The 25,846-nt window shown below is 38.5% G+C and overlaps 1 protein-coding gene across 4 annotated transcripts in view; it reads left to right on the top strand.

The window, feature by feature from the left end:
* The first annotated feature begins 324 nt into the window (after window positions 1-324).
* The window catches only part of ZMYM4 (zinc finger MYM-type containing 4), a 145,938-nt gene continuing 120,416 nt past the window's right edge, over window positions 325-25,846 (top strand). For 3 of the 4 annotated variants that reach the window (XM_047872017.1, XM_047872021.1, XM_047872018.1), the window contains exon 1: window positions 325-710. In XM_047872017.1, coding sequence (XP_047727973.1) covers window positions 672-710 — 39 coding nt within the window. In that variant the 5' untranslated portion in view covers window positions 325-671. Of the gene's footprint in view, window positions 720-25,846 lie in introns of all 4 variants that reach the window. The other variant, XM_047872019.1, reaches the window with a different exon arrangement.

Genomic DNA, 25,846 nt, shown 5'->3' with positions numbered 1-25,846 from the left:
CACTGGGAACTTCAGTTCACCATCATTTCCCCTATACAATGGTATCTCCGCAGTCAGATGTAAGATGGTGATCTGGACCCCTCACTGACATTTCACCCAACTCTCCAGACAGTCCTTTCATTAATTTCTTTCATTCCTCCTTCATCACTGCATCATGGTCCCTTTAAGGCAGCGGCCATAGTTGAGTGGTGGGAGCAGCTGCTGGCAGCAAAGAGACTTGCAGGATTTGGCCTACCCTTGGCCACTCACAGCGCACGCTCAGGACCGGGGGCTTGGTGGGAAAGGAAGGAGGGGCTTAAGGTGCGCCTGCGCAACTGGGGCGCGCGCAAGGGGCTGGTTTGGTGATCCCTTTAAGAAACCGCAGGCGGAGGAATTTCTCTGAGAGAAAATAATCCTACTCACGGGGCCCCTTGGAGGCCATTAACCCCCCGAGTCCCGGCCCCCCCTTTTCCCGGGCAGGCCCTACCGCCCACGCGCGCACCCGTGGGATCTCAGGATCTCAGACCCGGCGCACGGCATCCGCCCCCTCCCCACTCTCAGCGCCGGGCCCGGTTGGGTCCGGGGAAGCTGCCGCGAGGCGGCCGTGCCTGCAGTGTGGGCGGGGGCCGGGGGCCCGAGAGGTTCCGCCGCCACCGCGCCGGGAGCCGCAGCGGTTCCGAGCGGGGCCCAACATGGCGGAGAGAGAGGTGGAGTCCGGCCCCCGAAAGAGGGTAGGTGAGGTGAGGCAGAACTCGGGCGGCGGGCGGCGGGCGGCGGGGGGCGGGGCGGGAGCCGCGTCCCGGGGCCGGGAATGGGCCAAGCGCAGGCTCGTGGAGGGGTCGCGGAGGCCCCGTTGGAGAGAGGCTGCGGGCAGGACTGAGGCAACCTTGGGTCTGGAGCGTGCTGGAGAGTGGTCCTTCGGCAGGTGGGACAAAGATTTGCTGCTGGTTAGGAGGGGGAGGGGCGGGGGGTTGTTTGCTTTTTTTATTTTTCCTGCATTGGGGGTGGCTTATCTGGGCCAGGGGAGGGAAGGTGTCAGATTGTTAAGTGCATCTTTAGTAAATCAGAGTCTGGAAGTTTAACTGGGGAGAGGTCAGGTGGGGGTGGTGGTGGCGGGAATAAGTCGTGGACGGGTCTCAAGAGGAATAACCTGGAGGGTTCTTAAGTAACACCGTCGCGAATTCATGCTCCTGCCTCCTTTCCCCTCCCCCCCCCCCCATAACCGTTATCAAGACTAAGGTGGAGGTGGTGCTCTTACCTGTGAAGAAGTGGGGTCGTTGGCATGTCCTGATTTAGGAGAAAGATTTTGGCAACTCTAAATGTCATGTTCTAGTCTAGCCTCTTTACCAACAATTAGGAACGTGGAAGAGTATGACAAGTTTTGTCATAACAGGAATGCACCCAACCAACCTGCAGAGGTGAAGCCAGTTCTGCATAGGAGTTGTTGAGTGCTTTTAAAGTTTGTCTTGAAACTTTTATTTAATTCTTAATGTTTTTTTTTTCAGACGGAGAACGATACTGTACTATCGATTGAGCAATATTTTTCAGATTTTTTTTTTTTTTTACTTCCTACCCATCCCCCCCCCCCCCCCCCCCTTAGCATGTTGAGCAGTAAGTTTCTTATCAGGAATCTTGCTTTTGGGAATGATCACAAAATGATCAAGTTAGTGTTAAGTCAATTACGTAAAAAATTACTAGATTTTTACTGATAGTGCCTTTTTTGATTTAGCAGAGTTAGCAATCTCTTGATGATATTAGGGATAGTCATTTGAGTGCTTACTATGTGTCTGGCATTGTGCTTTTTAGGAAGAATTTACCTTTCCATTAGCTATGTAAAACCCATTTTGCAGGTGAGGAAATATAGGCTTATAGAGAAATATAGAGAGGTTAAGTAATTAAGATCTGATAGCTATTTAAGAGGTTGAGTTTGGATTTGAATTCAGGTTTGTCCCAACTACAGTACTTGTGTAGGTTGCCAATCTATGTTTCTTTCCTTAAAAGCTTAAATTATAAATAGCCAAAGAAGTGTCGAATAGTTTTTTTCCAACAATTTATTAGGAAATATTTTCAACTACACAGCAAAATTGAAAAATTTTACAGGTGGCGTTCATATACCCACTACTTAGATTGTTCTATTGACATTTTACTGGTTTTATTACATATTTATTCATCTATTTAGTCCTTTATCCTTATATCAGTTATTTTAATGCATTTCATTGTCGTATTTGGAGTAATTACAATTTAATGTTGACAGTCTTAGGTTTATAAAAGTTTAGCTCTTCATGCAATAAGTCATAGCTAGAGAACAAGTTAAGCTGTATAATGATAGTGTACCAAGTAGTACATTGAATGTAAATATTGGGTATAGAATGCATGTCTTGAAATCTTAAATTACTCTTCCAGTTGTGAGTCAATTTTAAAGTCGATCCTCATATTTGAGTGAAGGCAGATGGCATGTGATCCACCATTAAAATATATAGGGTAAATTACTTTAGTTGTGTAATGTTCTTTCAAGGACATTGCTGAATCCAGTTGCTATTATTGCTGTTGTCATTCACCTTATAAGATGGAATGTTCTAGAAAAACATCTGCGTGCTTTGGTAACAATTCCAACTGGATTTTAAATACTTCTTGCTCTTCTAATATGCTTAAACGGTGCTGCACTGGTGGTAATCTAAATTATTATTTTTCAATATGTAATATATGTAGCGCTTCCACAGGTTTTACCATTATTTTACCAATTTCATTGTGGAGGAAGGTTACATTCATTATTTTTTAGATTCCATAATCCATTTTAAAGTTGTTATTTAATTTTTTTTTTTTTTTTTAAGTAATCTCTACACCCAATGTGGGGCTCAGAATCATGGCCCTTGAGAGCAAGAGTCACTTGCTCTACCGACTGAGCCGGCCAGGTGCCCATCCATTTTGTTTTGATATCAAAACAAAATGTTCAGTAGGGTTATCCCGAACTGTACACATGGTATATGCACTTTTTTTTTTTTTTCACTCACTTTTTGGTGTATGCTAAACTCCATATGGATTCCATATGTATATTCTAAACAGGTTAGTGAGAACTATGTGCAAAAGTACAAGATCTTTTTAAATAATTTGGTTGTTTGCTTTGAGGTAGCTAAAAAAAAATTGCACAGGCCTAAGTAATAAATTTAGGTTATTTCATCTCAAATTGCATTGATATGACATGGTATTATATTTATGATACTGCTTTGACTTTTATAATCCTAAGTCACAAGTCACAAGCACCTATGTTAGTTGATGTACCTTATGCTATGCATTATGCTATGGTATTTATGGTCAGCTAGAATAATACATTCTGGCTCTCCTGCTAAATTGCCAACTCCTTTAGAGGAGGGACCATTGTACAGCATTTTGCATCTCCAACACCCAAGACTTCCACATAATAGAACTCAAAAGACTTGGTTTTTGGTAAGAAAGTTCAGTTGTTAGAGTGTGTATGGCGTGGGTACCAAGTTATCTGTTTTGTAATTTTGGAAGCTTTCGTAAATGTTTCATACCATCTTTATACTCAGTAATTCTCTCCTATGGATCCAGATTTAGGGATCTTCTGATCGGGATTTTGGTTACATGGAAGAGTGTAAACAACCTTAAGTTTTGTGTAAGCCTGCCTGGTGTCTTTTATGCTTGTGGGCAATTAGAACAATAGGTATTCATTAGATAAGGTTGATTCGATTGTATTCTGACTATATTGGAATGCCAGTCTCTCAATTTGTGAACTTGGGGAAGCTGAGTATGTGGGTGTGTCGGCACTATATCCATCTATCATCTGTGCTAAGAACAAGTTCACATGATGGCCAGTATTATATACACATACACTCTTTCTCATTTTAAAGTTAGGATATTTTTGAGATAATGTTTATGAATTTTTTTTAAGATTACAAAATTTTTATTTTCTTAAATAAGTTTTAAAATTCATTAGGTAGGTTTGTTGTAAATAGTGGAATTATTTTATATGTGGCTATTATAGTAAACCTATGAAGCAGGCAATCTAAATCTGGTGGCCATATTTTTTGTGTGAAATCCCTGTATATATATTTTTTTATGTTTATCTTTGAAGGAGAGAGAGAGAGAGACGGAGTGTGAGTGGGGGAGGGGCAGAGAGCCAGGGAGACAGAATCAGAAGCAGGCTCCAGGCTCTGAGCTGTCAGCACTGAGCCCGTCGCAGGGGTTGCGGGGCTTGAACTCACAAGCCGCGAGATCATGACCTGAGCTGAAGTCGGATGTTCAACTGACTGAGCCACCCAGGTGCCCCCCTATATCTTTTCAGAGTTTACATACAGAATGATGATTTTTGTAAATGTATATGTTATTAAGTGGTCTAGTAAGTTGTATCCGTTCTTAAACTTCTCTGTATATTTAATTTGGGACATATATGTTTGGTATACTTAAAGATAAACATATGTAGAAGTAGTATGCTTCAATTTTTGTAAAAACTGACCATTTTCCCCTCCCTACATACATGTGTATATATGTTTGAGCTTGGAGAAAGTTGTGGAGGATACATTTCAGGCTACATGTTACCGTTGATTATCTTCAAGGGTTTGAGATAAGGGAAAGGGAGAATAGGGGAAGATTTTTGCAAAATGGAAAATACTCATGGTATAATATTAAGTGAAAATGTAGACTGTAAAATGCTATCCATATTATTATTGTAAATATGTAAACACTGAACATGTGTATAGACAAGGAATAGAAAATAATATGAACAAATGAAAACATTGATTTTATCACGTGATGGGATTATGGAGTTTTGTTTTGGATTTCTGTTATTTTAATATTTTATTAAATATTTGCAATAATTGCAAAAGGTTGATCCTTCTTAGTTCCTTGATGAACTTTTTATCTTTTGTCTTTTTGCTAAATGTTTTACTTAAAAGCACAAAAGCATGATGTCACAGGAGAGCCTGGTGGCTCAGTCAGTTAAGCGTCTGACTTTGGTTCAAGTCATGAACTCCCAGTTTGTGGGTTTGAGCCCCATGTCGGGCTCTTTGCTCTCAGCACGGCGCATGCTTTGGATTCTCTGTTTCCCTCCATCTCTGCCCCTTTTCCCGCTTGCACTTGCTTGCTTGCTCTCTTTGTCAAAGATAAATAAACATTAAAAGAAAAAAATCACTGGGGTGCCTGGGTGGCGCAGTCGGTTAAGCGTCCGTTTTCAGCCAGGTCACGATCTCGCGGTCCGTGAGTTCAAGCCCCGCGTCAGGCTCTGGGCTGATGGCTCAGAGCCTGGAACCTGTTCCCGATTCTGTGTCTCCCTCTCTCTCTGCCCCTCCCCCGTTCATGCTCTGTCTCTCTCTGTCCCAAAAATAAATAAACATTGAAAAAAAAATTAAAAAAAATAAATAAAAGAAAAAAATCACAGCGGTATGTATTATTAAAAATATTTGCAGTTCACGTGTCTAGAATGTAAAGTATCTGCTTGAAGAATGCATTGGTTCTGTATAGAGAGCATTTGAAGAGCCCAATCTAGTGAATTGTTTTCACAGTGCCCATCTTATAACTAGCAGAGGTTTCTATAAATAATACTTGATATTTATAGACATTTAAGTTCTAGTCATTATTCTGATTATTTTCTATGTAATATATCCTCCAGTCCTTATCAATTCCAATTCCATAAACAGTGGTCACTGTTACTGTCCCATTTTATAAATGAAGAAACTGGGGCAAAGAGTTGTTTTTTGTTTTCTGGGGTTTTTTTGCTCAGGGTCCTAATATAATAAGTTAAACCAGTATCAAGTACTACGTGAAAAATTATACTGTTTGATAAAGTTTAGGTTAGAATTTATTATAACAACATGTAAGAGTTAATATGTCTACTAATTAAATGTAATATATGTAACATAGAATACATGTATATAATAATATGTGTAAAATGGTCTAGGTACTGAATTCATTATGTGGAATTTTTGATGATTAAAATCAATTGAATTATATTTAAATTGATGTATAAACTACTTCTCAGGAAGCATCGAAATACATTCCAGTTTGAGGTAACCTTAAAACATATCTTCACAACTCACAAGTTTATTTTTAATAAAGTAGACACTAAATATTTTAAAACTATGATATATTTAAAGTTTGTGCTTCCTTTGAATATGGACTTATTTCTTATTTGCTAAAGACAGTATAAGGAGATAAATGTAAAATTGCAATTTCTATGGTATTTAGTGGATATTTTTGAATTCTACATTAGATCAACCACTCTTTAAAGAAGAATAACATTTCCGTTAAATATTCTGATTATTTTACTGTGCATTAACTATAATTATTTTAGTAAAGGAAAGAGAAAGGAGAGCATTATAGTATTAGGTTGAACTATATGAAATTGCTAATATTTGACCATTTGACTTACAAAAACACATTTTCTTTTTTTTCAAACAACGAATAATCACTTTATTAAAAAGGTTGATTTAAGCATCTACAATGGTGACTTCAACCTCACCGCCTGGCTTAATACTGATGGAAGTAATCTGCTTTAATAATCTCAGAAGCACTGTGTGCAAATCAGTGAGTCGCTTGTGGATTCTCATCTGAAAACAGATACAAGTCTTTTTTTTTTTTTTTTTTTAAATATTTATTTTTGAGAGAGACAGAGACAGAATGTGAGTGGGTTAGGGGCAGAGAAAGAGGGAGACACAGAAGCAGAAGCAGGCTCCAGGCTCTGAGCTGTCAGCACAGAGCCCGATGACGGGCTCGAACTCACGAACTGTGAGATCATGACCTGAGCCGAAGTTGGATGCTCAACTGACTGAGCCACCCAGGCGCCCCCAGACACAAGTCTTAGAACCTTTACTACAAAGAGTTTTTCTTGTAGTGATTCTCAGGGTCTTGGTAGGCATCCGAACTTGTCCTTTCACTTTTAGATTCTTTTCCTTTGCACCTCTAATCAAGTCAGCACATACCTTCTCCAAAGATTTTACATTGCAGCTGGTTAGAGTGATTCTGATTCAGTGAATTGCCACTTCTGGTTCCATGTGTCTTCCCGGTGTCTTGAAAAGCCATGGCTGTGGCGTGGCTTCCTGACTGACTTGTTCTTGGGCAGAAGTGAGCAGTGGTGAGTCAGGAACAGGAGGTGGGTGTCTGGAGCTCCGTTGTAGCTGTGACCATGTCTTTCTCAAAGAGCCAAAAATGCATTTTCATATGCCTCAATCTAATAGAGCATGGGCTTCTCAAAGTCAGGTTATGGTACAATCTCTGGTGTTGAGCAATATTGGGATAATAACACCCACACACATTTATACTTAGGGAATATGCATAGTGGTATTTTAATTTCATTCTTATTATTTTTCTGGCCTCCTGGAAGCTTAAGTTATCTACCTTCCTTGACCAAAGATAGTACCTGAACAACCCTTTTCTATCGAACATGGACTACTCTTGGAGGCCAAGGATCATATGTGTTTATCTTTCTTTACATCTCCTAACGTGTTGGTTTAAGATGTTTTAAGTTACATATATATACATACACATATACATATATATGCATATATGCATACACACATATATGTATATATACACACATATATATATGCCATCACATGCATACTGCACATTTACAGGCAAAAAACAAAACAAAACAAAAAACCAAACAAAAAACAAAAACAAAACCCTTTTATTCTGTTTCATAATTTGATATTAATATAGAATATAAAATATAGATTGGTATAATGAAACCCCATATTCCTATTACTCCGCTTTGACAACTGAACAGTTATCAACATTTTGCTATTCCTGTGTCATCCAACTTTTTTTCAATGTGTATTTTTTTTAAAATTTTTTTTTAACGATTTTATTTATTTTTGAGACAGAGAGAGAGCATGAACAGGGGAGGGGCAAAGAGAGAGGGAGACACAGAATCTGAAACAGGCTCCAGGCTTTGAGCTGTCAGCACAGAGCCTGACGCGGGGCTCGAACTCACGGACCGTGAGATCATGACCTGAGCCGAAGTCGGATGCTTAACCGACCAAGCCACCCAGGTGCCCCTTTAATGTGTATTTTTGAGAGAGAGAAAGCATAAATGGGGGAAGAGCAGAGAGAGGGGGACAGAGGGTCTCATGAACCGTGAGATCATGACCTGAGCTGAAGTTGGTTGCTAAACTGACTGAGCCACCCATGTGCCCCTGCCTCTTTTTTTATTGAGATAATTTTATGTAATTTTTATTAAATTTTTAAAAATTATTTATTTTTAATATTTTAATTTTTCAAGTTTATTCATTTTGAGAGAGAGCAGGGTAGGGGCAGAGAGAGAGGGGAGAGAGAGAATCCCAAGCAGGCTCTACACTGTCAGTGCAGAGCCCTGTGTTGGGCTTAAACCCATGAACTGTGAGATCATGACCTGAGCTGAAATCAAGAGTCAGATGCTTAACTGAGCCACCCAGGTGCCCTAGTTGAAATATTTTTAAAGAAATCTCGAGAATCACATCATTTAATCTATACATACTTACGTATGTATATTTAATAAGTAAGAATTAAAAAAAAATGAAACAACTCCAATACTACCATACCTAGTAAAGTTAAGAGTTCCTTAATCCAGTCTGTTCAGATTTCTTTGATTCTCTAAATGTTTTCTTATAGTTGGTTTGTTTTTAAATCACTATCAATATAAGATTTACCATTTGATTTGGTTTATCTGCCTCTTAAATTTCTCTTAACTTCAACCATCTTCCTCCCTACTGTATACACCCTGAACTTTTCCCCATGCTATTTCTTTGTTGTAAAAATTAGGTCATTTGTTCAGGAGAATTTCCCACATTCTGGATTTGGCTGCTTGAATTCTTGTGGTGTCTTAACATGTTCAATTACCCTTCATATTTCCCACAAATTAGTAGTTACATATGGAGCAGTAGTTCTCAACTTTGACTGAAACTTGAGAATTACCTGGAGAGCTTTTAAATATCCTGATTCTCAGGTTACATCTCAGATGAATTAAATCAGAATTCATGGGTGGATTCTAGGCATCAATATTTTTAAAAATTTTCCCAAGTGATTCAGTCTGTAGCCAGAATTGAGAACTTGAATTGGTAGAGCTTTATTAGATTTAGATTCAGTTTTTTTGGAAAGAAAAATTCATAGAGTAATTATATAATTTATTTCCAATAAGTTTTAGAAATAAAGGGTGTGCTGTTTTATAATTATAGTGGGACAATAGCCATAAACAGGGAGTATCCTGGACAAATTAGGATATATAATCACCCTGTTAGATGGTTACATCATTCTAGGAGGCATCTAAATGGTTGTCACACTTTAGTGATACTAACATTGATCCGTTTACATTCTTTCTGTCAGTGGAGTCCAAACATTACAACTTCTTAACCTTTCACCTAATGAATTTATCAGCCATAGATGATTGTTGTCTAGATCCATAATTTCCTTTGAGGAATGATTTTTTTTTTTAAATCATTTCTTCTGTATTTATTCACTGGAATTTTTCCATAAAGAATTCCTTCATTGGTTGAATTCCTTCAACCAACAATTTGATTATTATTCACCAAATAACCATTATTTGGTTACTTATAATATTTATACAGGAAAAGCACAGAGTAAATGCTTATTTTTTTTCCCCTTTATTTGCCAAGTTTCAGAAGAATGAATTGATGTCCCTACAAATCCTAAAGGTTGAGACTTGGGAGGTGATATCATTATGAACACATGGATTTTTTATATATTTGATATATTTAAATTTACTGTGGTCAGTATTCTTTTTGATGTTTAAATTTGGTATATATTTTATTAATGGCTATTTGTAATAGTATCCTAAGGCTGCCGTAACAAATTATTACCAACTTGGTGGCTTAAAATGGCAGAAATTTTATTCTCTCTCAGTTCTGGAGGCTAGATGTCTGAAGTCAGAGTGTCAGCAAGGCCATGTTCTCTTTGAAGACTCTAGGGAAGAATCCTTTCTCACTTCCAGCTTTTGGAAGAATTCTGGAAGCTTCTGGTGGATTGATTTGTGTTCCTTGATTTGTGGCAGTGTAACTCCAGTCCACCTCCCTCTTCACCTGTCATTCTCTCTGTGTGTTCTGTCTTTTCTAAGGATATTCTTTATTGGATTTAGGGTCCATCCTAACCCAGGATGATCTCATTTCAAGATCTTTACCTTAAATACATATGCAAAAACCTGTTCTGCTCACTATCTGAGGTTCTGGGTGCACATATATTTTAGGGGTCACAATTCAAGTCACTACAGTCCCCCCCCCTTGTCCTTCAAGACCATCCCATATGCAACTTAACCATCCAATATGCAAAATACATTCATCCCTATCTCAACATTCCCCAAAGTTTCAACCCATTACAACATGAATTCTTAAGACTTAATAAATCTCTTCTAAATATCGTTAGCTCAGACCAGCCAAATCTCAGCATCTAAATCATCTGCATGAGGTATGAGTGTGATTCCATCTGGGGTAAAATTCCTCTTTATCTGTGGCCCTGCGAAACCAGAAAACAAATGTTTTGCTTCTAACATACAATTGTGAGACAGACATAGGGTAGATATTCCCATTCCAAAAGGAAGGAAATGGAAGGAATAAAGGGATCACTTGCCCCAGTCAAGTTCAAAACCCAGCAGGACCAGTTTTATTAGATTTCAAGGCCTGAGAATAATTCTCTGTGGCTTGATCCCCTGCCCTCTGGGTTTATGGAGACACTGTAGACTCTTGCTTTGAGCCTACTTCTCTGGTTTCCACTTCTGTGTACCTTTCTTTTTCTTGAAGGGTAGCACAAGTTCACACATGAGTAGCTTTACTAGCTTTTTCTTGGAATTTCTAGAATTCCAGAAGTCAGACAGCTTTTTAAAATTTTTGTCTAGTTTCTGTTCTTTGAAGTATAGGCTGGCAGTGTTTTTGTTGGTATAATATGTTCACAAGCCTTGTGAGTCTTCTCTGTGTGTAAGAGGATCCACACAATTAGACAAGAAGGTTCTTCATAAATCTTTGATAGCCCCATTTGTATTCCTGACTTAAATTGAGGTGATAGATTGGACCCATGAGTCATATATCTGATATCTTCAGCTAGTAGTTGTCCAGCCATACCCTTGGCCCTTTCTTTAGAGAGCACATTTTTATAATAGTGAATTCCCTAATTTTAGCATCCTCTGCCATCTGGATGGGCTGAGAATCTCCCAGACCATCAAGAGTTACTTCCTTTTTGCTTAATATTTCCTCAGTTTATCTCTTTTCCCTCATTTTTTACTCTTAGCAACAAGAAGAAACCAGGTTGTGCTTTCAATGCTTTGCTTAGAAATCTCCTTAGTAAATAAATAAGTTCATCACTTCCAAGTTGTGCCTTCTGTCCAATAGTAGAACACAATTCAGTCAAGTTTTCTCCTATTTTATAACAAAGATCACTTTCTAGTTCCCAATAACATATTCTTCATTTCCTTTTGAGATCTCACCAGAAGCACCTTTAACATTCATATTTTCCCCAACATTTTGTTTATGGTATACCTATTCTTTAAGATGTTATAAGCTTTTTCTTCTCTGTTCCTCACTTTCTTCTGAACCTTCACCAGAACTGCCTTTATTTTATTTTTTTATTTTTATTTTTTATAATTTATTGTTTAATTTACATCCAAATTAGTTACCATATGGTGCAACAATGATTTCAGGAGTAGGTGCCTTTTTGCCCCTTACTCATTTAGACCATCCCCCCTCCCACAACCACTCCAGCAACCCTCTGTCCTTTGTATTTAAGAGTCTTTTATGTTTTGTCCCCCTCTGTGTTTTTATATTATTTTGCTTCCCTTCCCTTATGTTCATCTGTTTTGTCTCTTAAATTACTCATATGAGTGAAGTCATATGGTATTTGTCTTTCTCTAATTTCTCTTACCATAATACCCTACAGTTCCATCCACATAGTTGCAAATGGCAAGATTTCATTCTTTTTGATTGCTGAGTAATACTCCATTGTGTGTATATATGTTCTCCACATCTTCTTTATCCATTCATCAGTTGATGGACATTTGGGCTCTTTTCATACTTTGGCTGTTGTCGATAGTGCTCCTATAAACATTGGAGTGCATGTGCCCCTTTGAAACAGCACACCTGTATCCCTTGAATACACCTGGTAGTGCAATTGCTGGGTCGTAGAGTAGTTCTATTTTTAATTTTTTGAAGAACCTCCATACTGTTTTCTAGAGTGACTGCACCAATTGCATTCCCACCAGCAGTGCAAAAGAGATAGTCTTTGTCTGCATCCTCACCAGCATCTGTTGTTGCCTGAGTTGTTAATGTTAGCCATTCTGAAAGGTATGAGGTGGTGTCTCATTGTGGTTTTGATAGAACTGCCTTTTGTATCCATGTTTGTACCAACCATCTCTTGAAGGTAATCTAGATTTTTTTTTTCTATCATGCTTCTTAAAATTCATCCAGCATCTGTCCGTTATCCAATTCCAAAACTGTTTGCACGTATTTAGATATTTATTACAGCAACACACCACTTCGCTATACTAAAATATATATGTTTCCTAGGTTTGCCGTAAGAAATCACCACAAACTTGGTGGCTTAAAACAACAAATTTATTCTCTTATAGTTCTGGAGGCTAGAAGTCCAAAATCAAGGGGTCAGCAGGGCCATCCTCTCTCTGAAGGCTCTAGAGAAGAACCTTCTCTTTGTCTCTTCCTGCTTCTGGTGGCCTTAGGTATTCCTTAATTTGTGGCAGCATTAACTCCTCTCTTTACCTCTGCCTTCACATGGCCTTCTTTCTGTGTTTCTGTCTCTTTTAAGGACAGTCTTCATTGGATTTACGGCCCATCCTAATTCAGGGTCATTTCATTTCAAGATCCTTATACTAATTACATCTGCAAAGGTTATTCCAGAAAGCTCACATTCTGAATATCTGGGAGGACATATCTTTGGGGGCCACAGTTCAGCCTGCAGCAAGGTCTTTAAGGTTTGCATCTCAATGCTTTTAAAAAAATTATTATATTAAAAGTTACCTTAAATTTTTATTAGAAGTGTATATTTGAATGGCATTAAGTACATTTTAATAGTGTTGTGCAACTATTACCATTGTCTTTTTCATGCCAGACAGAAGACTGTACACATTAAGGAATAACTCCCCATTGCAGTTCCTTCCAGTCTTTGTTATGCTTTAATTTACTTTATGTCTCAATGAATTTGCCTATCCTGAATATTTCATGTAAGCAGAATCATACAGTATTTGACCTTTGATGTCTGGCTTATTTCATTCAGCATAATATATCAGAGCTTCATTCTATTTTATGGCTGAATAAGAATCTTATTTGTATGTATATAACACATTTGTCCATTCATCTGTTGATGGACACAAATTTTTGTCTTTTGGCTGTTGAGAAAAATGCTGTTATAAATAGTGCTGTACAATATCTGTTTGAGTCTGTGTTTTCACTTCTTTTGGGTATATGCCTAGAAATGGATTTGTTGGGACAAATAGAAATTTTATGTTTTATCTTTTTTGAGGAATCACCAAACTTTTCCACAGAGGTGCACTAGCAATGCAAGAGGATTCTGATTTCTCCTGTCCTCTCCAACATTTGTTCTGTTCTCCTCCTCCTCTTTCTTCTTCTTCTTCTTCTTCTTCTTCTTCTTCTTCTTCTTCTTCTTCTTCTTCTGATTTCTCCTATCCTCTCCAACATTTGTTCTGTTCTCTTCCTCCTCCTTCTTCTTCTTCTTCTTCTTCTTCTTCTTCTTCTTCTGATTTCTCCTATCCTCTCCAGCATTTGTTCTGTTCTCCTCCTCCTCTTTCTTCTTCTTCTTCTTCTTCTTCTTCTTCTTCTTCTTCTTCTTCTGATTTCTCCTATCCTCTCCAACATTTGTTCTGTTCTCTTCCTCCTCCTTTTTCTTCTTCTTTTTTTTTTTTTTTTTTTTTTTTTTTTTGATAAAGCTGTCCTAGTGGATGTGAAGCAGTATCTTGTGGTTTGGATTTGAATTCTTTTTTTTTATAAATTAATTTTTAATGTTTATTTGTTTTTGAGAGAGAGAGAGAGAGAGAGAGAGAGAGAGAGAGAGTGTGAGTGAGCTGGGGAAGGGGCAGAGAGAGGGAGACACAGAATCTGAAGCAGGCTCCAGGCTCTGAGCTGTCTGCACAGAGTCCAACGCAGGGCTCGAACCCATGAACCATGAGATCATGACCTGAGCCGAAGTCGGACACTTAATCGACTGAGCCACCCAGGTGCCCCTTGAATTCTTTTGAGAGAGCGAGAGCGAGCGTGAGAGCGGGGGAGGGGTAGAGGAAGAGGGAGAGAGAGAATCTTAAGCAGGCTTGATGCCCAGTACAGAGCCTGACATGACTTGGGGCTCCATCTCTCCTGAGCTGAAATCAAGAGTCAGATGCTTAACCGACTGAGCAACCCAGGTGCCCCTTGATTGATATTTTTTTTAATGACTAATGACGTTGAGTATCTGTTCTTGTGTTTTTTGGCCATTTGTCGATCTTCCTTGGAGAAATGTGTGTTTAAATCCTTAGCCCATTTTTAATTGGGTAGTTTGTCTTTTTGTTGTTGAGTTGTAGGAGTTCTACATACTGGATGTTAAACTGATCAGATACGTGATTTGGAAATACATTCTTTCATTCTGGGGGTTTTCTTCTCATTCTTGATAGTGTCCCTTGATCCACAAAAGTTGTCAGTTTTGATGAGGTCTAATTTATGTTTTCCTTTTGTAGCTTGTGCTTTTGTTGTCATATTTAAGAAATCATTGCCAAATCTAAGATCATATAGTTTTTCCCATATGTTTTCTTCTAAGAGTTTTGTAGTTAATCTCTTTTTTTAAACAAAGTCTGTTGTTTTTTTAACATTTATTTATTTTTGAGAGAGAGAGAGAGAGAGAGAGAGGGAGAGAGGGAGAGAGAGAATCCAAGCAGGCTCCTTGCTCCACGCAGAGACTGATAAAGGGCCTCTATCTCATAACAGCGAGGATAGGACCTGAGCCAAAATCAAGAGTCGGATGCTTAGTCGACTAAGCCACCCAGGCACTCCTAGTTTACCTCTTTAAATTCGGTCTTTAATTAATTTTAAGTTAGTTTTTGTTTGTGGCATAAGGTATGTGTACAATTTTGTTCTTTTGCATGTGGATATCTAGTTTTTCCAGCACCATATTTGAAGTCTGTTCTTTTCCCATTGAATGATCTTGGCACCCTTGTCCAAAATCATTTGGCCTTTGTATTAATCAGTTTGGGCTGCTGTAACAAAATACCATAGTTTGGATGATTTACACCACAGAAATTTATTTCTCACAGTTCTGGAGGCTGGGAAGTCTAAGATCAAAGAGCTGGCAAGGTAGATTTCATTCTGAGGCCTCTTCACTTGGCTTGTTGGCAGCTGCCATCTTTGCTTTGTGTCCCCATGATCTCTTTGTGTGTTCTGAGACAGAGTGAGCAAGCTCCCTGGTCTCTTTTTAGAAGAGCACTAATCTCATCATGAGAGCCCTACCCTCATGACCTCCTCTAATCCTAGTTACCTACCAAGGGTCCCATCTTTAAATATCATAACATTGGTGTTTCAGTCTTCAAAATATATATTTTGGGGACACACCTACTCAGTATATAAACATATATGTAAGGGCTTATTTCTGGATTCTCAATTTTGTTCCATTGGTCTATGTATCGCCTTGTGATGGTACTACACTTTTGATTACTGTAGCTTTGTAGAAGTTTGAAGTTGGAAAGTGTGAGTCCTCTAACTTTGTTTTTACTTTACTTTTTTTTTTTTTTTTAACGTTTTTTATTTATTTTTGAGACAGGGAGAGACAGAGCATGAACAGGGGAGGGTCAGAGAGAGGGAGACACAGAATCTGAAACAGGCTCCAGACTCTGAGCTGTCAGCACAGAGCCCGACGCAGGGCTCAAACTCACGGACTGCGAGATCATGACCTGAGCCGAAGTCGGCCGCTCAACTGACTGAGCCACCCAGGCACCCCTGTTTTTACTTTTCAAGATTGTTTTGGGGCACCTGTGTGGCTCAGTTGGTTAAGTGTCCAATTCTTGATTTTGGCTCAGATAATGATCTTGCGGTTTATGAGTTCAGGCCCCATGTTGGGTTCTGTGCTGACAGCTTGGAGTCTGTTTGGGATTCTCTCCCTCTCTCTCTGCTTCCCACCCTCCCCCTCCCGCCCAGGTAAACAAACAAACAAACAAACAAAAGATTGTTTTTGGCTATTTGGCATCCCTTAAAATTCCATATGAAATTTAGGAGTCTTTTCCTATTTCTTAATTTTTTTTTTTAATGTTTATTTTTGAGAGAGAGAAACAGAGTACAAGCATGGGAGGGGCAGAGAGAGCAGGAGACACAGAATCCAAAGCAGGCTCCAGGCTCTGAGCTGTCAACACAGAACCCGACACGGTGCTCGAACCCGCCAACTATGAGATTGTGATCTGAGCCGAAGTTGGATGCTCATCTGACTGAGCCACCCAGGCACCCCTCTTTCTTAAATTTTTTTAAATGTTTATTTTTGAGAGAGAGACCAAGTGTGAGTGGGGGAGGGGGGAGAGAAGTGAGAGAGAGAGAGAGAGAGAGAGAGAGAGAGAGAGAGAGAGACACTCAGAATCCAAAGCAGACTCCAGGCTCTGTCAGCACAGAGCCCAACGCGGGGCTTGAACTCACAGACTGTGAGATCATGACCTGAGCTGAAGTCGGATGCTTAACTGATTGAGCCACCCAGGTGCTCCAAATTTTTTACCATTTCTACAAAAAATGCCACTGGGATTTGGGTAGGGATTGAATTGAATTTGTAAATCTCTAGGGTAGTATTGTCATCCTACTATTAAGTCTTCCAATCAGTGAATGCAATGTTTTTCCTTTTATCTTTGTCCTTTAAAAACTTTTTTTTATTAAGTAAACTCTATCCCCAATGTGGGGCTCTAACTCAACAGCTCCAAGATCAAGAGTTGTATGTTCTATTGACTGAGCCAACCAGGTGCCCCCATCCTTTAAAATTTCTTTCAACAGTGTTTTGTGCAAGTCTCCTCAGTGTACAAGTCTTGTACTTCCTTGGTTAAATTTTTTCTAAGTCTCAGTGTAATACACCATATTAATAGAATGAAAGAAAAAACTTACATATCATCTCAGTTGGTGGAGAAAAAAAATTTGAAAAACTCCATCATACTTTCATTATAAAAGCACTTAATAAATTAGGAATAGAAGGGAACTTTCTCAATATAATAAAAGCTATATATGAAAAACCATAGCTAACATCATATTTGATGGTGAAAGACTGTAAGGCTTTCTCCTAAGATCAGGAATAAGATAAGGATGCCCTCTTTGGTACTTCTAATCAGTGTATTTGAAGTTCTAGCCAGAGCAGTCAGACAAGAAAGAAAAGGCGTCCAAATTGGAAAGAAAGGTAAAACTATCTCTTATTTACAGATGATACGATTGTTCATATAGGAAACCCTTACAAATCCACCAAAAAAATCCCAAACCCTGTGAGAGGTAATAACAAGTTCAGCAGAGTTCAGAATAAAAAAATCACCCAAAAATCAGTTGTGTTTCTTCACACTGTCCGTGAATAATCCTGAAAGGAAATCAAGGATATTATTTCACTTATATTAGCATTGAAAAGAATAAAAATAAAATACTTAGACATGTGTCTTTTTTTTTTTTTTTTAATGTATTTATTTTGAGAGAGAGAGTGTGAGTGGGCAGGGGCAGAGAGAGAGGGAGACAGAGAAACCCAAGCAGGCTCCACAGTGACAGCGTGGAGCCCAACGTGGGGCTTGAACTCATGGACTGTGAGAATCATGATCTGAGCTGAAGGGCCGACGCTTAACCTACTGAGCCACCCAGGTGCCCCTTATTTGCATCCTTATAACTTAACATCAGTAGTTCTTGAAAGTTTCTTCCCTTTTTGGCCAAAAAGATCTACCTAGGCTCATGCTATACGTTACTATCTCATATTTGGAATTAACTCCCAGGAAGCCCTGGTACCTTTTCAGTAGGAAATGGTAATTTCAGACTATAGTCTGAACTGAGATAAGCTTTTTGAAGTTAGAGTCTTTTTGAGACTCTGTTGCTTGTGTTTTTCACATTTACTCCTCAACCCACATCTGGCTTTTCCATCTGTTTCTCCACTGAAATTCTCTTTAAGATCACTGAAATAACCTAAGAATTATCACGTCTAATGGATGCTTTTCAGAGCTTTTCTTACTTGATCTCTTACACATCTTACTCTGTTGTCCATTTCCTCCTTGAAACTTTTCCCTTACTTATAAGGTGGCATTCTCATGGTTGTTTTCTTGAATTGTTTCTTTTCAGTCATCTTTGATTCTTTCTGCATGCCCAATAAATGTTTCCTTGGTCTCTGTTTTTCTTGGGTAATCACCTACAGTAGTTTTAACCACTACCCATTAAATACATATGTGATTTTCCCTTGTACTTCTTTGCTTCTTTTGCATGTGTGTGTCTAAAACTCAAAATCTGTGTTTTCAGATGTATGCTTTGACTTGTGCTAACAAAGACTGCTAATTTAGTGTGCCTACAATGGACTCTTTATTCCCCTTGTAAGTACTTGCTCTCACAAATAGTGCCCCATTCCTTCCCTACCTGTTGTTCTTTCTGTATTCTCTTAGTTACCCTCTTCTAGTCACCCTGGATAGAAACTGCTCAGTCATTTTTTTCCTCTTTACCTTATCAATCCAATTTTAACTGGTGAGTCTTATTGAGGTAACTTCACACATGATTTGTAAAACTTTATTTCTATTGCCAGCAGCCTGGTTATGGTACTCATTTTGCTTGCTTTGTCTTCTTACTTTCCTTGCCTTTAAACACTCTTCTTTTCCCTCCCTTTTCTAGTGTTCCTTTCCCCCATTCATTTTATTCAATGGAGACTGATTTATCTTCAGAAATGAAAATCTCTTCATCTATATGGTAACAATTTGGCTCCCTTAATAATACTTCAGTTCCCCAAAGTAGGTACTGTTCACATTCTCTTCCTGTGGCGAGAGGCAGGTTGCCTCACAGCTCTGACTCTCTCTCCTAGAAATGTACTTTTCCTTCACGGGAAAGTTTTTTTTCTGATTTTTCTCTGCTACTGTCATGCTAGTCTTGGTAGGGGTCCTGCTTGGCCCTATAAGCCTGATGTAGAGATAGAATCTTCGCTTAATTCCACCCAGCACAGCTGAGATCAGGTTGTGACTTTTAAAGACTTTTTTTTAAGCAATCTCTACACCCAGCATGGGGCTCAGATTTATAACCCTGAGTTTAAGAGTTACATACTCTACTGAATCAGCCAGCCAGGTGCCCCTCAGGTTATGACTTTTAAAGAAGACTATCAAAAGTTGAGTATAGTAGGAGGGAATTATAAACCAATACAGTATTCTCTCCATCTTCCCCCTGTCCCCCCCCCCCCCAAAAAAAAAAAATCTGTGGTTTTTTCCTGTGGTTTCAGTTACCCACAGTCAACCACGGTCCTTCCGGAAGTAGATGATCCTCCTGTTGCATTGTCGGAAGGTCAGTGGTTTAACGCTAAGTTACAGTGCCTAGATTCACCTTTCATCTCATCACATAGGCATTTTATCATCTCATGTCAACACAAGAAGGGTGAATACAGTACTGTGAGATATTTTGAGAGACCACATTAACTTTTATTGCAGTATAGTGCTATAATCGTTTTATTGTTGTTAGTCTCTTACTCTAATTTATAAGCTCAGCATTACCATACGTGTGTATGGTTGGCCCTTGAACAACATGGGGGTTAAGGGCACTGTCCCCCAACCCCCTGGTCATATCTGCCTATAACTTTTAAAAAATTTTAGAGACGCCTGGGTGATTCAGTCGGTTAAGCTTCCGATTTAGGCTCAGGTCATGATCTCACGGTCCGTGAGTTCGAGCCCCGCGTTGGGCTCTGTGCTGACAGCTCGGAGCCTGGAGCCTGCTTCGGATTCTGTGTCTCCCTCGCTCTCTGCCCCTCCCCTGCTCACACTCCGGTCTCTCTCAAAAATAAGTAAACATTAAAAAATTTTTAAAAATTGTATCTAGTATTAAATAATATCTTTACCCAAAATGGGGCTCAAACTCCCAGCCCCAAGATCAAGAATCATGTGCTTTGCTGACTGAACCAGTCAAGCACCTCTGCCTATAACTTTTTTGTTTTTTTTTTTTTTGTTTTAACTTCCATGCTATTTCCAGGAAAGAGCATCTTTATTGGCAACCAAGTCTTTTTTTTTTTTTTTAAACCTTTCTTAACGTTTATTTTATTTTTGAGACAGAGAGAGACAGAGCATGAACGGGGGAGGGGCAGAGAGAGAAGGAGACACAGAATCGGAAGCAGGCTCCAGGCTCCGAACCATCAGCCCAGAGCCCGACGCGGGGCTCGAACTCATGGACCGTGAGATCGTGACCTGAGCTGAAGTCGGATGCTTAACCGACTGAGCCACCCAGGCGCCCCTGCCTATAACTTTTGACTCCCCCAGAACTTAATTAACTTAATACCCAATTTTAACTGGAAGCCTTATTGATAACATAAACAGTTGATTAACATATTTTTTATGTTATATGTATTATGTACTATACACTTAACAATAAAGTAAGCTAGAGAAAAGAAAAAAAAATTTTTTTTAATGTTTACTTATTCTTGAGACAGAGACAGAGCGTGAACAGGGGAGGGGCAGAGAGAGAGGGAGACACAGAATCTGAAACAGGCTCCAGGCTCTGAGCTGTCAGCACAGAGCCCGACGTGGGGTTGGAACCCACGAACTGTGAGATGATGACCTGAGCCGAAGTCGGATGCTCAACCGACTGAGCCACCCAGGCGCCCCAAGAAAAGAAAATGTTTTTAAAAATATCATAAGGTAGAGAGGGGTGCCTGGGTGGCTCAATTGGTTAAATGTTCAATTCTTGATCTCAGCTCAGGTCTTGATCTCAGGGTTGTGAGTTCAAGCTCTGTGTTGGATTCCATGCTGGGCTTGGGCTCCATGCTGGGCATGGAAGCTACTTAAAGAAAAAGAAAACAAAATCATATGGTAGAGAAAATACATCCACAGTATTGTACCATATTTGTTGATAAAAGTGGGTAAGTGGATCTGTGCAGTTCAAACCTATGTTGTTCAAAGGTCAGCTGCACTACTTGTAATAATTTACTATTTCCAAAATTTTAAAACAGCATATACAAAAGGAAAATAAAAGGGGTACCTGGCTGGCTCAGTTGGAAGAGCATGCTACTCTTGATCTCAGGGTTGTGAATTTGAGCCTCATGTGGGAAATAGAGATTACTTAAATAAATAAAAACTTTAAACAAAAAAAAAAAAAAAAGGGAAAAAAAAAACCCCTTCATTTCCAAGAAGGATTAATAGAAGGAGAAAGTTTATTATGTTGGTTACAATTTCTTTATGTGTATTTGTCCAGATTTAGCTGTTTCCACAAAGAATTTGGGGTAGTTTTACAAAAAGATATACAAAAGAAGATTAAAAGAATTAAGGACCATGGTAAAGGAAAATATAGATATGATAATTCTAATGTTGTGATTGATCAGAGTTTGTTAAATATGTCCCATATCACATAGAGCAAATATTACTGTACTGTGAAGAAACAGCATTTTCTAGCACTGATTCTAAAAGTAGTTACAGATGTGACTCTTTAGTAGGAGACACTGAGTAATGAACAATGTCTTCAGTAACATTTTCTTTCTAACAGAAGAAAGTAGTCTCAATTTCTCGTGTCTAGGTTTTTGTGTAAAAGTGTCTTTATATCCTTTGGGTAAATAATTAGGAGTGGGATTTCTGGGTGATACAAGTTTTCTCATATTGTGTTTTGAGTTATTTATGTATTTTGGATACAAATCCTTAGATACGTGTTTTGCAAATATTTTCTCCTGGACTATGACTCATCTTCATTTTCTTAACATTGTTTTCTTCAAACAGCAGAAATTGAGATTGAGGCTGATGAATATACCCATATACAGAGACACAAACTTAATTTTGTAGAAATCAGATAGAACAGCAGAGTACCCAGGAGAAAACATATCATGGTGTATTTGTTTTTAATTAGCAATATGCTTCAGAATCCCCTGGGGGAATTCCATCCCTGCTCCTGTGTAATACACAAATGTGTAGTCCTTATCTATCCCAGACCTTCTGAAATAGATTAGGTGGAGGATTGCAGAGTAGGAGCCACCGTCACAGAATTTGACCTTGGTCCTTAACAGTAACATGGTTTTTGTTTCCTTAAGGATAAAATAGAAAGATATAAATCTAACTCTTAGTGGGTTTCAGTGGGTTAGTGCACAGGAAATACTAGCATATACTAGGTGGTAATTTCTAGAGGCAAAGGGGGAAGGACCTGGAGCCAAGGATAATGCCATGGAAACCTTCGAAGTCATTGCCTAGAAGTGAGAGTGAACATTACTTTTTTCTTGCTTTCCTTTCTATGTAACACTTGAATTATTTAAGAAGTAAACGGGGGCGCCTGGGTGGCTCAGTCGGTTAAGTGGCCGACTTCGGCTCAGGTCATGATCTCACGGTCTGTGAGTTCGAGCCCCGCGTTGGGCTCTGTGCTGACAGCTCAGAGCCTGGAGCCTGTTTCACATTCTGTGTCTCCCTCTCTCTGACCCTCCCCCGTTCATGCTTTGTCTCTCTCTGTCTCAAAAATAAATAAATGTTAAAAAAAAAAAAAAGAAGTAAACGTTGGCTCCAATTTTTCTTTTCATTCAACCTTTTTGTTCCCCTGAAATTGAATATGATGTTTTCTGATCTTGAATTCCGTTATATCATAGTAACTTCCTTGCTTTTTAATATGATCGTCATAGGATTGTTCATACAATTTATGTCAGTTGAAGTATTTCTCTCAAGATAGTTATAGAAAATATGCATACTTACTGTCCTTCGGTTTTTCTTCATGTTTGATGTTTTTTTATTTATTTAATTTAATTTAATTTATTTTATTATTTTTAAAAATTTTACTTTTAATTTTTTTAAATTTACATCCAAATTAGGTAGTATATAGTGCAACAGTGATTTCAGGAGTAGATTTCTTAATGCCCCTCACCCATTTAGCCCATTCCCCCATCCCACACCCCCTCCAGTAACCCTCAGTTTGTTCTCCAGTTTTGAGTCTCTTGTGTTTCCCCCCTCCCTGTTTTTATATTATTTTTGTTTCCCTTCTCTTATGTTCATCTGTTTTGTCTCTTAAAGTCCTCATATGAGTGAAGTCATACCATTTTTGTCTTTCTCTGAATGACTAATTTCACTTAGCATAATACCTTCCAGTTCCATCCACGTAGTTGCAAATGGCAAGAATTCATTCTTTTTGATTGCCGAGTAATACTTCATTGTATATATATATTTATACACCACATCTTCTTTATCCATTTATCCATCGATGGACATTTGGGCTGTTTCCATACTTTTGCTTGTTGATAGTGCTGCTATAAACATTGGGGTACATGTGTCCCTTTGAAACAGCACACCTGTATCCCTTGGATAAATACCTAGTAGTGCAATTGCTGGGTCGTAGGGTAGTTCTATTTTTAATTTAATATTATTTTAAATTTAAAATATAATTTTAATTATTTTTAATTGAGGAACCTCCATACTGTTTTCCAAAGTGGTTGCACCAGCTTGCATTCCCATTGATGTCTTAACATAAAAGAGAAGTAAATATTTTCCTGTGTTTTTGTATATGGAAAATTAATTTTTTTACATCTTTTTAAAAAAGTTAATGTATTTTGAGAGAGAGAGAGCATGTGTGCACACACATGCACATGCACAAAGTGGGGGAGGGGCAGAGAGGAGAGACAGAATCCCAAGCAAGCCCTGTGCCTGATTCAGGGCTTGAACCCACAAACTGTGAAATTATGACCTGAGCTAAGATCAAGAGTTGGACGGTTAACTGATTGTGCCTCCCAGGTGCCCGAAAAATTAATTAAAAAAATTTTTTTTAACATTTATTTTTGAGAGACAGAGGAGACAGCACAAGCAGAAGCAGAGCAGAGAGAGCAGAACTGTGAGATAATGACCTGAGCCGAAGTCAGACACTCAACCGACTGAGCCACCCAGGCACTCCATCTAAAATTAATTTTAATGAAGCAGTATTCAATAATTATGAACAAGAAAAAAAAGTGCTGCATCTAGCATCAAAGAAGGATTTACTTTGTTTAGTTGTCATTTGTTGGAAGAAAGTAACACAGGCCCCAAAATAATGAGTTATTTTCAGGATCGTTAAATAATAAATTAGGAAAAAAGCTTCTTGTTTAGTGTGAGGAATACAACTCTGTATTTAAGATGTTTCTAGTTGATCACTACTTTTTTAAAACCTTTGATAATGGACATTTTAAAATATAAATGTTGAGCAAATAGTTCGACTAATGGTCATGTATTTGTTATTCATCTTCTTTAAACAGTAATCAACTTTCTGCCTGTTTTATTCGTTCCTCTCACGTCTTTCCCTGTAACATTTTATTTTTATTTTATTTATTTATTTTTTAATGCCTCTTTCTTTTTTTCATTTACATTCAAGTTAGTTAGCATATAGTGCAACAGTGATTTCGGGAGTAGATGCCTTAATGCCCCTTACCCATTTGGACCATCCCCCCTCTTACAACCCCTCCAGTAACCCTCTATTTGTTCTCCATATTTAAGAGTCTCTTACGTTTTGTCACCCTCCCTGTTTTTTATATTATTTTTGTTTCCCTTCCTTTCTGTTCATCTGTTCTGTGTCTTAAAGTCCTTATATGAGTGTCATATGATACTTGTCTTTCTCTAATTTCGCTTAGTATAATACCATCCACATAGTTGCAAATGGCAAGATTTCATTCTTTTTGATTACTGAGTAATACTCTGTTGTGTGTGTGTGTATATATATGTATATATATATGTATATATACCACATCTTCTTTATCCAGTCATCATCCATTGATGGACATTTGGGCTGTTTCCATACTTTGGTTATTGTTGATAGTGCTGCTATGAACATAAGTGTGCATGTACCCCTTCGAAACAGCAAACCTGTATCCCTTAGATAAATACCTAGTAGTGCAATTGCTGGGTCGTAGGGTAGTTCTATTTTTAATTTTTTGAGGAACCTCAGTACCGTTTTCCAGAATGGCCGCACCAGCTTGCATTCCCACCAGCAGTGCAAAAGAGATCCTCTGTCTCCGCATCCTCGCCAACATCTGTTGTTGCCTGAGTTGTTAATGTTAGCCTTTCTGACAGGCGTGAGGTGGTATCTCATTGTGGTTTTGATTTGTATTTCCCTGATGATGAGTGATGTTGAGCGTTTTTTCATGTGTCGGTTGGCCATCTGGATGTCTTCTTTGGAGAAGTGTCTGTTCATGTATTTTGTCCATTTCTTCACTGGATTATTTGTTTTTTGGGTGTTGAGTTTGAGACGTTCTTTATAGATTTTGGATACTAACCCTTTATCTGATATGTCGTTTGCAAATATCTTCTCCCATTCTGTTGGTTGCCTTTTAGTTTTGCTGATTGTTGCCTTTACTTTGTAGAAGCTTTTTATTTTGATGAGGTAGGTCCCAATAGTTCATTTTTGCTTTTGTTTCCCTTGCCTCCGGCGACGTGTTGAGTAAGAAGTTGCTGCAGCCAAGGGCAAAGAGGTTTTTGCCTGCTTTCTCCTCGAGGATTTTGATGGCTTCCTGTCTTACATTTAGGTCTTTTATCCATTTTGAGTTTATTTTTGTGTATGGTGTAAGAAAGTGGTCCAGGTTCATTTTTCTGCGTGCCGCTGTCCAGTTTTCCCAGCCCTACTTGCTGAAGAGACTGTCTTTATTCCATTGGATATTCTTTCCTGCTTTGTCAAAGATTAGTTGGCCATACGTTTGTGGGTCCATTTCTGGGTTCTCTATTCTATTCCATTGATCTGAGTGTCTGTTTTTGTGCCAGTCTCTATAGCATTTTAATGCTAATTGTAGACATATT

Source organism: Prionailurus viverrinus, chromosome C1, assembly GCF_022837055.1.
Source record: "Prionailurus viverrinus isolate Anna chromosome C1, UM_Priviv_1.0, whole genome shotgun sequence".
Taxonomy (NCBI): Eukaryota; Metazoa; Chordata; class Mammalia; order Carnivora; family Felidae; genus Prionailurus; species Prionailurus viverrinus.
This window is presented reverse-complemented; position numbering and strand designations above follow the sequence as displayed.